General features: G+C 55.7%; 1 protein-coding gene across 1 annotated transcript; it reads left to right on the forward strand.

Moving 5' to 3' along the window:
- Window positions 1-1,354: 1,354 nt before the first annotated feature.
- On the forward strand, window positions 1,355-11,960 carry SLC27A4 (solute carrier family 27 member 4). The gene is made up of 12 exons (XM_065418822.1): window positions 1,355-1,515; window positions 2,287-2,681; window positions 4,648-4,806; window positions 5,384-5,453; window positions 5,595-5,686; window positions 6,375-6,484; window positions 7,157-7,366; window positions 7,877-8,003; window positions 8,664-8,801; window positions 9,442-9,606; window positions 10,486-10,632; window positions 11,612-11,960. The coding sequence occupies exons 1-12, from the start codon at window positions 1,355-1,357 to the stop codon at window positions 11,767-11,769; spliced, it is 1,932 nt and encodes a 643-aa protein (XP_065274894.1). The 3' UTR covers window positions 11,770-11,960.
- The last annotated feature ends 2,663 nt before the right edge of the window (window positions 11,961-14,623 follow it).

The following is a 14,623-nucleotide window of genomic DNA, read 5'->3' on the forward strand; positions in this document are numbered from 1 at the left end:
CAGCTAGGAAGTGGCATGATCATATGAGAACCAGCAAACCCTTACAGAGCTCAAAGGACTTAAATCCTGTTTTCTGTCCTAGTTCCTGTTATGTGCATGTGTGGGTTGAGGTTTTTTTAAGTCCTGTCAAAGGAGCATGCAAAGCCGAAATGCTTAGTAGGCCATGTGGTCTAGCACTTAGAGCCAGAGCGTGGGGTGCAGGAGGAGCTAGCCCCATTGAGTCACCAACTTGCCAGGGCACGGCCGGAGAGTCGAATCCGCTTTGGTCATGGCAGAATTGGAGTAAAGTGAAAGGAGGAGCCTCGGTATAAATTGGAGGCTGATGCTGAGTTTTCCTGGGTTTGTAGGTTTGAAACATACTTGTCACTGATGCATTGCTTTCCAGCCACTGTCTGACAACTGCACAATGGTCCCATGTGTATTATCCCCAATTTACACATGGGGAAACTGAGGCAAGGAGGTGGCGTTACTTGTCCAAGGCCACAGAGAGTCTGTGTCAGAACTGGGATTAGGCCTCTGTTTCCCAGTCTTGTGCTCCAGCTACTGGCACATGCCTCTCCACTATCTCAGTATCTGTCAGATTATGTCCCCATGTGCAGCTCCCCAAATGTGAAGGGCCATATCTCTGGCAGGTGTAAACCAGCAGAGCGCCACTGGCTTGACTGCAGGGTGTCTCTGTGACGTGAACGGCGCTACATTGATTTACACCAACGGGGGTTTGGCCCACTGGGTTTCCCATACGGTGCTGTGGAACAGAAATCTGCCTGGCTCGTTCCCTGCTTCTTATCCTGCCATTTTACCTTCTCCCAGTTCCACCCTGTGTCCCATGCTTCCCCCGGAATTTCATGACGATTCTAGTTCATGCGTGTGGTAGTTTGCTGAGGTTATGGTCTCAGTCCCGGGAGACACCTGCTTTGCGCAGGGCTAGACACTATTGGCTCTTCTCAAACCAGCAGATGGAGCCACGTCTACACCACCCTGGTGAGCTGTGCTCAGGGGTACGTGGCTAAGTGCAGGCCCAGCCAGAGGCCACGAGACACACTGGCAGTTGTCGTTTCAGACGGTGCCTATTGGTAGCATCTGCTGCTACCAGTCAGTTTACAGGGAAGCCCAACAGGGTGCCATGCAGGGGTTCAGTCCTGCTTGCCTTACTGCCATGCATGGCCTGCGTAAGGGGAGCAGAATTTAGCCCATGTTGCCCTCCCCATTCCCACCTTGACACCTCCCAAAGCAGGGAAATTGCAGTTTCTTTGTCACTCCTACTTCAGGTTGGCGTCTGCCTTGGGGATCCCCTGGGAAGCATCAGAGTGAAAACCGGCGACTGATCTCCACCGTCTCTCCCCCACAGGCCAAGATGTTGCGGGTGGCTGCCCTCACCGCGCTCTTTGTGCTCTTCAGGCTGGTCCTGAAGCTCTCCTGGGTCCAGGTGATCCCTGCCCTCTTCATATTCTACTTGGGCTCCGGGGGATGGAAATTCCTGCGCATCGTCTTCAAGACAATAAGGAGGGACGTCACGTAAGTGTCCTTGCTGGAAACTGCCCTCTCTCTGTCCCATTTGCATTAAGGTGACCCCCGGCACGGAACCGGGTAGGGGAAGCATCCTGCTGTGGCTGGGGCAATGCAGGGATGAGAGGGGAGAGCTCTGAATACCAGCATCTTGCCTACACCTCAGCCTCCTGCTGAGGTTACTCAGGCAGCTCAGTGAGGAATACAGCCCCTGCCAGGCGAGGGAGGGAGTTGCTTTTGGGACCTGAGATCTCTCTGAAATCTCTGGCCGAGTCTCTCCGAGATATGATTGCAGCTGAGATCCCGAGGCTGGCGACTGTCTCTGACCTCGGTCCCTAAAAATGCTGACTTGGCAGTCGGCTGTCTGCACTCTGGACCTGGCTCTCTGAGCCGGGGCCAAGGAGAATGTCCCGGGATCAAGGACGAGCTGGCTTCTAGCGAGGAGTCCTGGGGGCGTGGCTCGGAGGGAACAGGTGCCCTGTGGCCTGTTGCACAATATCTGCTGCCCCGAGGTGGCAGGGCTGTTCCTTTAGCTCATCTGGGGGTTGGGGAGGAGCATTTGTAATCCACTGTGAGGGGAAGGGGCTGGGTTCTACCCCCTTCCCTGCTGCTTGGGTGTAATCCATTTCTGGTTATAAAGGGTCTCTCTGGAAAGCTCCACACGCAGATCCCCTGCTCCCCCTGAGTGATGGGAGGGAGACCCACAGTCTAGGCTGGGTCTGGTTGCATGGCCTCCATGTGGATCAGTGCAGAGAATCTTCTGTCCGGTTTGGTTGGCAGCACGGGGCTAGTCCTGCTGAGGGTGAAGTGGCAGGTGTGGCGGCACTTGAGGGGGAAGAACACCATCCCCAAGATCTTCCAGGAGACGGTCCGCAAGCACCCGGAGAAGACGGCGCTGATCTTCCAGGGAACGGGTGAGAGCTGGACCTTCCGCCAGCTGGATGAGTACTCCAACCAGGTGGCCAACTACCTGTATGAGCAGGGCTTCCGCTCTGGCGACGTTGTGGCCTTGTTCATGGAGTCCCGCAACCAGTACGTGGGCCTCTGGCTGGGGATGGCCAAGATTGGGGTGGAGGCGGCGCTCGTGAACTCCCACCTGCGCATGGAGGCCCTGCTGCACTGCATCAACATCTCCAGCTCCAAGGCCGTGGTGTTCGGGGCCGAGATGATGGAAGGTGAGAGGAGTCAGTCGGTCGTGTCCCCAGGTGCGTGCTTGGAGGTGGCAAAGTAGTTGGGCCTCCCAACGCTGTGCTCCTTCCCCTTCTCCCCCCATCTTTGCTGGCTAGTCTGGCTCGGTGGTAAGAGTAGCCGCGGTTGTCTCTCCTAGGGTGGGTCTCTGAGCTGCTGTAGGGGGGTGAGTGGGGTGATTCCAGGAGGGCTGCTGGCATGAGACCCCCCTGGCTCTGTTGCTGGAGGGTGAGACAGAGCTGGCCTTGAGGTGGGGGTGCATTTTGGCTTAGGGGAGTGTGGGTGTCACCAGGGGCCACCCAGTGGGGTAGGTAGGGAGTCAAGAATTGTAATGTGACACTGCTGTAAAATCTGCTGAGCCAGGGTCTCTAATGCCAGGGTATCAATTGGGGGCGGTTTGCCGCCATGAAAACAGGCACCTTTCTGGCAGCCCCCCAACCTGCTGGGGCTTTGCACCGGACGCTAACGCCTTTGTGATGACTCCATGGGATCGGGGAAACACCTGCCGAGATCTGAGCCATGTAAATGCCCAGGAAGGAGAGTCATTGTCTAGAATGAACCAAGGGGCTAGAATATAATAACTAAGGCAGTTGGGAAAACTTAGGCTGAATATCAGTAGCTGGGGGACCACTGTTAGGTTGTGGAGCAGTCTCCAGAAGGAAGCTCCAGCCCTGGGGATATTTAAAACAAATCTCAGAAAATATAGTAGTTGGTTCAGGAGATGAGTCACTGTCACTTCAGGCTGCTGGCTCAAATCCAGCCCTGGCTCATAGTGACTGAGGGCCTCATTCACCTCTGTAATGAAGTTATGCCAGTGTAAAGCAGGCCCTGAGAGCTGTTTGGCCACCTTGTGAAATGAGTTTGCTGGGTCTCAGCCCTGTCCCCAATGGACAAGTGTCACCTAAACCATCACCCCACTGATCCTTATTGGTTTCCCCTTAGCAGAGGGACCCAGTACCAAATAGGCAATAGAGACTGACTTCTCTTGTCCTGACGGTTGGTCCCTCTGGTGTAGGGATGAGGCCCTGCCTATACTGTGGATAAACAGAGGTCCGCTACTTCCACTTGTGAACATTTCCCTGTCACGTGATGGCTTCACCATCACAGCTCTGGTGTCTGTCACATGAGTGAGTCAAATCAGGGCACCAGATGAAAGCAAGCTCCCGTTATGGGGTTAGCTGTGGCTGCTGGGTGACCTCCCCCATCGCATGTCGGTGCGGTCTGTCTCTTCTCCCAGGGGCAGGACTTTATATTTGTTAGGCGTGATTCTCCCCTAGTCGCCTGCAGCCCCCATACCCAGATCTCTCCAGGTCACACTGCAGTTCGGCCCCATCTTCTTGTGCCTTTGTCAGGGCGCTGGAACAATTTGAAGGTGGGGGTGCTGAAAGCCATTGCCCAGAACTGTATGAGGGAAGCCAGCATTCCTCTATTATTGCTCCAAGCCAGGGGGTGTTGCCACACCCCCAGCGTCACTAGGTCCAGCACTCCTGGCCTTTGTCCGCTAACGCCTGCAAACCTCATCGGTGCTGAATTCACACCTGAGAGGCACCTGGCTGGGGGCAGAGAAGGGAATGGGAGTTTCTGATTTTCTTTTTTTAATGGAACCTACAATGGTCCTGGGCTGTGGCCAGCAAGGACTGTCCAGGCTTGGAGACGGACAGGTGCCTTCCTATTGTGCTGGCAGCCGTTTCACGGACTGCCTGCAAGTGCTCGGAAGAGTCCAAGTGTCACTGCTCTAGACCGTAGCCTGAAGCAGCCTGGGTGAAGCAAGTTCCTGAGCCAGTTGCCCTCTTAGGCTGGGGCAGGCTATGGGCGTACCGTCGGCTTGGACAAGCGTGTGGGGGAGTTAGCTTTGTAAACCTTCCCACCCCTCTCTCGGTGCTCCTGGATCTCAATGTCTCGTAGATGTCCTTTCTCTCAGAGCTCCTGTTTCGTTGTCTCCTTCCCTCCCAGCCATGCAGGAGGTACAGCCCTCCCTGGGGAAATCTGTTCGTCTCTTCTGCTCCGGAGATTGGAATCCAGAATCCGCACCCCCAAGCACAGAACACCTGGACCCCTTCCTGGAGATGGCTCCTCGGCACCTGCCAAGCCCCCCAAAGAAGGGTTTCCTAGGTATGTCCCATGTTATGAAGTGTGCAGAGGGAGAGTGGGTTATTGTGCCTCTGAGTCTTTGTGCTGTTCCCATGTGTCATCCAGCAATGGCCATGGATAATCCCGGGGGTGGAAACAGCTGGGGTGAAACAAATCCAGCCACGCCCATGTAAGCGGCAGAGAGATGGAGCGCGTGTAACTCCCCAGTCTGCTGACGTGTGACTCTTCTGCACCAAGCTCTGGGAAGCTGTTGCTCAACCCTGGCTTGCTGTTGTGCAAGCCGGGCTGAGCTGAGCACCCGTGCACTGACCTCTTTGGAGGTCTCCCATCAAAGTATTTCCCAGCCTGAACCTGCTTAGCTTAGCGAAGAGCCCGGCACGCTCTTGGTGCTGTACAAATAACGAGGCCGGCTTGGGCGAGCGGACTCGATGGCAGCCCGAGGTGGGGTGGCCGTAGCCAACGGGCAGGGAGCGAGTGCGTGTTCAGTTGCCTGGCTTGATCCAGCACGCTGGCCCTTCTGGCTCCTCGGGAAAGAGCGGGTTGTGAGATGCTGCTGTGATGCTGAATCCTCTCTCTGCCTCCCCCGCTTGCCCTCCAGATAAACTCTTCTACATCTACACCTCTGGCACGACGGGGATGCCCAAGGCAGCCATCGTGGTCAATTGCAGGTAAGGGGGGGCTGAGCAGGGGCAGGCCGTTGCTGGGTGCAAGGGGAATGGGGGTGGGATCTGGACCCTGCTAGCAGTGGAAGGCTCTGCTGGGCTGTTGCTCTGGCATGGCTACTGATGCACCCACTTCTCCTGCCCCAGGTACTACCGCATGGCATCCCTGGTGTATTACGGATTCCGCATGAGGCCAGATGACGTGATGTACGACTGCCTCCCTCTCTACCATGCGGCAGGTATCTGAGCCCCTGCTCACGCGTCTCCCTGCCCAAGCCTCTGTAGCCCGTCTCCTTGCCCGTGATGTCGGCAGACTCACAGTCCAGGGGCTGCTGCAGTGACTGTCGTTACATAACCGCCAGCTGCTCTGTGCTGAGGAGGGGCTCGCCCGTCTGTCCCCACTGGATCAGTGTGAAGGACTGGGGTCTTCACAAGGTCCATGGTAGCCACTTTGCAGTACTGGGAGCCCAGGACAAGGCAGCTAGTGGTTAGATCAGGAAACTGGTAGTACAGACCCCTGGGATCTGTTTCTGGCTCGTTACTGGCTCCCTGGGTGACCATGGGCAAGTCACTTTTCCTCAGTTTCCCCATATATAAAATGGGGTGACGATGCACACCTTCCTCTGTAAGGTGCTTAGAGACCTAAGTGAGGGTATTGAGGGGGCCCATTAGCACCACTAGTGATGGTGACTTTGGGAAATGGGCACCTCCCACTAAGAACCTACCTGAGTCCCTCCAGCTCCATCAAACAGCCCTGGGATAGAGACACCTTCTGGTGCCTACTGGATCCTGGGCTGGATTCAAACCAGATGCCTCAAGGTGAAAGGCTCCATGTCCCCAAGCCAGCCTGTCCTGTTTTTGGGATCAGCCACCCTCTCCCGAGAGGCGGCAGGTTAATGGTTTCCCCTTCGCTCCCCTCTCACCCAGGTAACATTGTTGGGATTGGCCAGTGCCTCCTCCAGGGGATGACTGTGGTGATCCGCAAGAAGTTCTCAGCCTCTCACTTCTGGGATGACTGTGTGAAGTACAACTGTACGGTGAGGCAGTGGGGGTGCAGGGGCCTCGCGGTGGGACGGGGGGGTGCAGGGGGAAGAGCTGGCCGAGGAACCCCGAGAATCAGCAACTTGCTGAGAATCCTGGGAGTTGGCAGCGGGGCCCTTGGGTGTCTTGAAACCGAGGCTTTGGCTGGCTGTTTCCTGTGGAGATCACTGTCAGTGCCGCTGGGTCTGATGAGGGACAATAGCTTTCGCCCCAGACACCTGCTGTGCTAGGCGCTGTACAAACACAGAACAAAAGCTGGTCCCTGCTGCAAGGAGCTTACAAACCAAGTAGTTCCATGTCCTTTCCTTGCTCCTGTTCTTTGTTGTATCATGCTCCGGAGGGCAGCCAGGGTGTTGCCTCCTGCAAGCAAAACAGGGAATGCCAGACCGGTTATTCCAACTTACGAGGCGGCAGCCCGCTAGGTGGGAGGCACAGAATTAGCAAGCAGGACTCCTGGGTTCCATTCTTGGCTCTGCTACTGACTCACCGGGTGACCTTGGGCAAGTCTCTTCCCCAACTGTCCCTCCCCATCTGTATAACGGGGCTATTAACACCCGGCTGGCTCCTGGGGGCTCGTCAGGGTTGACGCTGCTCAAGTACTCTGCGGTCCCTGGGTGGAGGGTGCTGTGGAAGGGCGCAGTGTGCCATGTCTCCCTTCCCCTCTGCAGATTGTCCAGTACATCGGGGAGATCTGCCGCTACCTCCTGAACCAGCCGTCCCAGGAGGTGGAGCGGCGGCACCACGTGCGCATGGCGCTTGGGAACGGGCTGCGGATGTCTATCTGGAAGGAATTCATCTCCCGCTTCGGGATCCCCCAAATCGCCGAGTTCTACGGTGCCACCGAGTGCAACTGCAGCCTGGGCAACTTCGACAACAACGTACGGCCCCGTCTGCTGTCTGTGTCCTTCCGCCAGCCGCTGCGGCGTCTCCCCACCCCCTGCAGCCCGGTCCTCCCTCCCCCCCCGGCTGCCGAGGGCGACCGTGATGTCTCATGCAGACACATGGCCTCAGTGCTCCTGGTGGGATGGTTCATGCGCTCCATGCCCGGAGAGCTGGCAGAGCAGGCCATGGTGAGGGGCTAGGGATGGAGCAGACTTGGGAGGGGATGTCGGGAGACACCGCTTCTGATCCCGGGAGAGGACTGAGCTGGGTAAGCATCCCTCTGCGGGGCAGGTGTGAGGCCCCTCCGCTGACGTTGGCAGGGAGCCCTGAGTGACCTTGGGAAGGCAGCAGATTGTGTCTGGTCTCTGGGGTGGGGATGGGGTAGCTCCCGCATGCCCTGGGCAATCCCTTTGGCTGGCAGCTGGGGCGATAGGAGGGAAGCGAGGGTGAGGGCAGAGGACTTCCAGCTGCCATTGGGCTATGTCTCTGCGTTCTCTCGATTCCAGGTTGGTTCCTGTGGCTTTAACAGCAGGATCCTGCCTGGGATTTACCCTGTCACCTTGGTGAGGGTGGACGAAGACACCATGGAGCTGATCCGTGGGCCGGATGGACTCTGCATCCCCTGTAAACCAGGTGAAGGGGGATGGGGTGATGCGGGGAACAGCCTCTGTCTATTGGTACTTCCCTCTGTCCCGCGTTGCATGAGCTCTGAACTAGAGATCTGATTTGTGATTAGCTGCGCAGGAGTCTCCGTTCTGACAAGCATCCAGAAGCATCCTCTGCTGTCATTGGAAACTGTTCCCCCTTTTGGTGGCTCTCTGCACCTCCAGGGCTCCAGTTCAGTAGCGACTGGACATAGTTACCAACCCACGGAGGTTGGGTGTCGGGTGTGAAGTGAGTGTGATGGTTCTCAGCCCAGTTCCCATGTTGCTGCTATCACTATCACAGCTGGCACTCCCTGGCCATCCTGGGGGCAGTTTCAGCGGAGAGCCAGGGACTGAATGGGCCATGGAGACAGGGCAGAGAGAGGAGCTCAGTCGGAGGTCCCTTTGGGTCAGGGTTGAGCTCCGTTGAGAGGGCAGCGTGAGGGAAGCTTGCTGAGGTAAACTGGACACTGGTGTGCTAAGAGATGTTTGTACAATAGAGCCCCTGTGTCCTCCCTAAAGCATCTCCTCTTCCCGCAGAGACAGGACGCGTGCACGCCATGCGGGGCTGGCAATCGCTGTGTACTCTTGTCTCTGATACAGCAGAATGGCAGGGACTGAGCATATCCCTCACTCTCTCTGCCCGCAGGGGAGCCGGGACAGCTGGTCGGACGCATCATCCAGAGTGACCCTCTGCTGCACTTCGACGGGTACCTGAACCAGTCAGCCACCAGCAAGAAGATCGCCCATGACGTGTTCGCCAAGGGGGACTTGACGTATCTTACCGGTGAGGGCCCTTATCCCCTAGCTGCAGAGGGTGCACCCCGAGAGGAGGGGGTTGACGCTGACAGGTTCACTTGGTCTCCAGGGTCGCCTTGCTAGTCCCAGAAAGGCCTTTGGTCAATCCTCTGCTTGCTGTCCCTATCCATACCTGGCGGTCTCGCTCAATCACACTTCCAGAGCCTCCCATCTGCCCTCTCTAACCACTTTGCAAACAGGAATTAAGAATCCCAACCGCACTCCCTGACCCAAGAACTGGGGCGGGATACTTTATCCTTTTGAGACCCTGAGGGGAAGTGATTTTGTCCAAGGTCACCTAACGAATCCAGTGGCAGGGTCTTGGTATATTGTTACGCCCAGGTTGTTGCTTTAACTACTTGATCATGCTTCCTTCCACTGCTCCGCACAGCCCAAGAGCCAGGACTCCTGGGTTCTAATCCCAGCTCTGCCCACGACTCCTGGCGGGCAGGTCACTTCCCCTCTCTGTGGCCCCAGTCCCCAGCTGTTGAATGGCGCTAACAATCTGACCTGCCTCAGGCTGGGGGATAGTGAGGCCTGGCTGGAGGGCACTCTAGAAGAGCAGAGTGTTACGGTGACTCCGACCCTGGGAGCCTGTAGGCTCCTCTGACTTCCTCCGGCTCCCGCAGGAGACGTGCTGATGATGGATGAATATGGCTACATGTACTTCCGGGACCGCACCGGGGACACCTTCCGTTGGAAGGGCGAGAATGTCTCCACGACAGAGGTGGAGGGGACTCTGAGCCGCATCCTCCACATGACAGACGTTGTCGTCTACGGGGTGGAGGTGCCAGGTAACCAGGGCTGAGGGGAGCGGCCCTCTGCTCTTACCAGCCTTCCTTTGTCCTAAGTTCGGGGGTGATGGCCCTTCATCCCTTTGGCACTTGGTGCCTGGGCCCTGGTCTCCATCCTGAGAGTCTCATTGTTTATCCTGCTGCATGGGAGAGGGAGGAGGAAAGGTCAGGATTGGGATGCAGAACCTCCCATCTTTAGGCCGTGGTGCATGAAACACTTTAGGTGAGAGTTTCCAGTCGATCTGGTTTGCCTGGGTGTAAATGACAACACAAGGTGCAGGGCAGAGCCAACCCCATTCTCGCTAACCTCTGGAGTTAACTCAGCCAAAGGCAGCTCTAATGGGATGAGGTGGCCACTGGGTATTGCTGGTATCTTGGCTTGTAGGGCAACGGCGTCCAGCCAAAGCCAGTGCAGCAGTCCTGAGAGATTGGGGCTTTCCTGGATGTGTGTTCAACCAGGGGCTGATGCCGGAGACGCTGGCAAGGGGGTCGCTGTTGGGGGCTGAGGTGTATGTATGTGGTGCTGAAGGATGGAGAGTGTGTGTCGCTGATGCATTATTTAAGGTGAGCCTTGGGGCTGTGTGTGTGGTGCCTCTGCCTCTTAAACACATTGCTAACGGCCTGGCATTCCAGAGCCCTCTGGATTATCTGTCTTGTTGTGGGTTTCTGCGGCTATGTTGTGTCTTGTCTTAGGCATATTGCTGCAGGCCTGGCAAGCTGTGTCCAGGGCCAGCTGGCGCACCGAGCTTGCTGAAGCTGCTCCCGCGCTAGGGTGTGTGTGTGTGTGTGTGTGTGTGTGTGTGTGTGTGTGTGTGTGTGTGTGAGTGATTGCACCAGCCCCCTCCTACTGTGTGCATCACTTTCTGTCCTGTGTTCCAGGCACTGAGGGGAAGGCAGGGATGGCAGCCATTGCTGACCCCAAGAATTCCTGCAACCTGGAGAGCTTTGCCAATGAGCTGAAGAAGGCCCTGCCCTTGTACGCACGGCCCGTCTTCTTGCGAGTGCTTCCAGAAGTCCACAAGACAAGTGAGCCCACCCCAGCTGGGGGCACTTTCCTTTTGAATTGACAAAAAGCCGGGAGTGTTCTCCTGGCTTCCGGGAAGGACCTGTCTGGAATAGGGGAGACTTGAAGTCGGGGTCTATTCCTGACTGTCACTGATTCAGTGTGTGACCTTAGGTGGGTCACTTCCCCGTCCATGCCGCAGGTTCCCCCTCTAAAATGGGGGTGTCCTGACCTACGGCACGTGGGCTGGGGCGGCTTAATTCTCGGCGTGCAAAGGGACTGGAAAGTCTCGCTTGTTAGCAAGTCCGTTTTTCTTTTTCGCTCCCTCCACTGGGATGGCGTCTGGGCGTTAGACACCCGTGTACGCTGGTGACCACACGCCTTGCAAAGCTGTGGGGCGCCAGGCCCTGGCTCTTGGATGTCTTAGCCCCTCTGGTTGACTGATTGTGTCTTTAAACCCGGCTGTCGGTAGTGGCATTCTAGCACGAGCAGGGAAGATGGGCGGGGGGGGTTTGATGGCTGAGGCCTGCACTGTGAGCTTTCCAAGGGGCCATGGTCTGCAGCGCATGGTGAGAGAACGGTGCTGGTGGAACGCACGCTCGCTCAATGTGGTGCTCTGTCCTCCTCTAGGGGTGGCTGGGCCTCATAGCAGAGGGTTCTCAGTCAATAGAGACTCACACTTTGAGATGGCGAGGCCCTAAATTCAGTCCCTGATGCAAACGGCTCACCCGAAGGTGCGGCATAGCCCTAGAATCCAGTTAGCAAGGGTTATGTCTGCTAGTCCCATCTCAGCCATGCTGTGGGCAGGATCTGACAAGGGGTGGATGGGCTGATTCTCTCCTTGTGGGTGTTCCTAGTGGCAGTGGAGGGTGGCAGGCTTGATTTCCAAAGAGGAGGCACATATTGAGAAGGTGGAATGGAGGAATAGGGATCTACCATGATATCCACAGGCCACCTTCCTTCCCCACCGCTGCCCCTAACCCCTTGCTGCTTCCACCCCAGGCACCTACAAGTTCCAGAAGATGGAGCTGCGCCGGGATGGATTTGACCCCGCCGTGGTGAAGGACAAGCTGTACTTCCTGGACTCCAGGCAAGGCTGCTACCTCCCGCTGGACATGGAGGCCTTCAGGAGGATCCAGTCAGGACAACAGAAGCTGTAATGGGCGAGGCTCTGCAAGTTGCCTCTCGGATCCCTCTGCTGTGTCAGAACGGGGAAGGAAAGGGTTAAAGGATGACACGAAGGGCAGGCGTGGGCTTTATTTAACAAGTTTTACACACGCAGATGGGTGTGTTTGATGGGGTGGGGCAGGAGGTTACGTACCAAAGTATAGAATCATTACAGCTTTATTTTCTACTTCATAGCAGAGTGGCCCCCTGGGCTGTGAGCATGGGGTCTTCTATTCATCTATGGCCAGGGATGTGGGACTTTTGCCAGGCCAAGATGGCAAAGATCAGGGGCATGGGACCTTCACCAGGCCAAAATGGCAGAGATGCGGGGCGCCCACCTTCCACGGGCCTCCATTTCCCTGCCGTTGTTTATTTTTCTCCTTTGCTGTCCTGCTCACACTGCAGAGTCCAAAAAGGGCTGGTGGCAGTAGTGCCTCTCTCAGGCCCCGAAGGACAATGGGGGCCTGGCCCTCCCTCAAAGCAGCTAAGCTGAGGTGAGCTTTGCACTCCACACTGAACCAACCAGCTGGCTGGGGGCTATCATGCAAGGCCAAAAACATTGCCTTCTTTGCGGTTCACTGTTGAAGCATTGCAACTTTGGGGAGGTGGGGGAGAGCGTACCGGGTGTGGGAGAGTATATTGTGGGGCTCAGAGGAGGGAAGGCAAGTGTCTCTGCCATGCCTCATTCTTTTCAGGGGATGATTTTTCTATTTTTATTATCATACCTTTTTTTTTTTTTTTTTTTTGGCCTTAATTTATTGTATTTTTTTTTTTTTTTTTTTTTAATCTGCCCCAGGTTTGTGTGCTGGGTGACGGGGACATCCTGGTGCTAAACTATCCTTCTTTCTCTTTTTTTCTCACACGAGGACATCCCCCTTCATCTGGGCCTGATTCTTCTCTTCCAGAGGTTAGGGCACAAAGGCCACAGGCAGGCAGTTCCCAGACCTACCTGTCCAGGAGCAGGAGGGGACTGGAGCTGTGACTTTGTGGAATTGAGCCTCCTTGGGGCTGCTCTCAGCTGGAGTTTATGCCCCGGGTGAGGGGTGCAATGCTGCTGATCTGGTGTCGTGGCACCTGCCGACCTGGCTATGTGTCACGCGCCTCACCGTTGTAAAGACCAGGCCATTAATCACATGGCTTTTATTTTCTTGCTCAGATTTTGAGTACCTGCAAACCTTGTTGGTGGGCCAGTGCTCGGCATCTCAGAAATTCCATCTGTTCACGTTCGAAGTGCATCACCGTTAGCCGTATCTGATTCTGTGTGATCCCATAGGGGGGCTGGATGAGAGAGCAGGAAAGATCTATTCAAGGAAAAGCACATGTTGTGTTTACACTGTAGCAAGATGAGTCCTGAGAACAGTGTCTCTGTATGTCCATCTGTCTATCAGCACGGTAGGCATCTGCTTTCTTTGGTATGCTTAGAATCATAGAATATCAGGGTTGGAAGGGACCTCAGGAGGTCATCTAGTCCAACCCCCTGCTCAAAGCAGGACCAATCCCCAACTAAATCATCCCAGCCAGTGCTTTGTCAAGCCTGACCTTAAAAACCTCTTAAGGAAGGAGATTCCACCACCTCCCTAGGTAACCCATTCCAGTGCTTCACCACCCTCCTAGTGAAAAAGTTTTTCCTAATATCCAACCTAAACCTCCCCCACTGCAACTTGAGACCATTGCTCCTTGTTCTGTCATCTGCTACCACTGAGAACAGTCTAGATCCATCCTCTTTGGAACCTCCTTTCAGTTGGTTGAAAGCAGCTATCAAATCCCCCCTCATTCTTCTCTTCTGCAGACTAAACAATCCCAATTCCCTCAGCCTCTCCTCATAAGTCATGTGCTCCAGCCCCCTAATCATTTTTGTTGCCCTCCGCTGGGCTCTCCAATTTTTCCACATCCTTCTTGTAGTGTGGGGCCCAAAACTGGACACAGTACTCCAGATGAGGCCTCACCAATGTCGAATAGAGGGGAATGATCCCGTCCCTCGATCTGCTGGCAATACCCCTACTTATACAGCCCAAAATGCCGTTAGCCTTCTTGGCAACAAGGGCACACTGTTGACTCATATCCAGCTTCTCATCCACTGTAACCCCTAGGTCCTTCTCTGCAGAACTGCTGCCTAGCTTGATACCGGCTGCCAACTAGACATGGAGCCATTGATCACTACCCGTTGAGCCCGACGATCTAGCCAGCTTTCTGTCCACCTTATATGCTTGTGGAGGTCCAACACCCTGCTCCCCCACCCCCCAACCTGTTCTGCCCTCACAGCTAAATCTGAGCACGAGTGATTTGGATTTTCCCAGGTGCTGCTCCCTCTTGTTTGGTCGTCCGTTCTGTAGCGGGGGGTCTGGGTTGGAAACTGGCACAAGGAAGCTATTTCATGTGACCGGAGGAGAATTTTCACATCCCTCCCCTTGTCAGAAATGTCCTTGGGAAGGGGGAGATGATTCTTACCTGGGGCTGGATGTGAAGAGACCAGCTGCCAAGTGGGCATGTTTGCACTCGTGACACCCAGGCTTGAATGAAGGAACCTGAGTCTCACTCACATACTCCTGTGGCTGGCTCCCCAGTCATTCAGTGCGTCCCCTGGCCAAGCTAGAATGTGGGATCCACTACTCCAAAACCACAGGTCTCTGTGATGTGAGCTAAAGGAGCTTCTCCATCAGTGGTAGTTGTATTATTAGGGTGTAAAGTTATGGCCTCTAGCCAGCAGATGGGGGGGCAGTGGCAGTACCCTGCTGTAGCGTGAGGAGAGATGGGTTTGCAGACAGTGCAGGTACCACAAGGAGACCTAGTGGAGGGTGGGTGACCACGCTGCAGAAGAAGACAGGTGTTTGGCAACATTCTGTGGTA

Source organism: Emys orbicularis, chromosome 18 (genome assembly GCF_028017835.1).
Source record: "Emys orbicularis isolate rEmyOrb1 chromosome 18, rEmyOrb1.hap1, whole genome shotgun sequence".
NCBI classification, from domain to species: Eukaryota; Metazoa; Chordata; order Testudines; family Emydidae; genus Emys; species Emys orbicularis.

What these genes read in the sequence shown, in the direction of transcription:
- SLC27A4 (XM_065418822.1), top strand. Translation starts at nt 1,355, where the DNA reads ATGTTGCGGGTGGCTGCCCTCACCGCGCTCTTTGTGCTCTTCAGGCTG. An exon ending in GTGTGAAGTACAACTGTACG is followed by an intron (nt 6,485 to 7,156) that starts GTGAGGCAGTGG and finishes TCCCCTCTGCAG; the next exon opens with ATTGTCCAGTACATCGGGGA. An exon ending in CTGCATCCCCTGTAAACCAG is followed by an intron (nt 8,004 to 8,663) that starts GTGAAGGGGGAT and finishes CTCTGCCCGCAG; the next exon opens with GGGAGCCGGGACAGCTGGTC.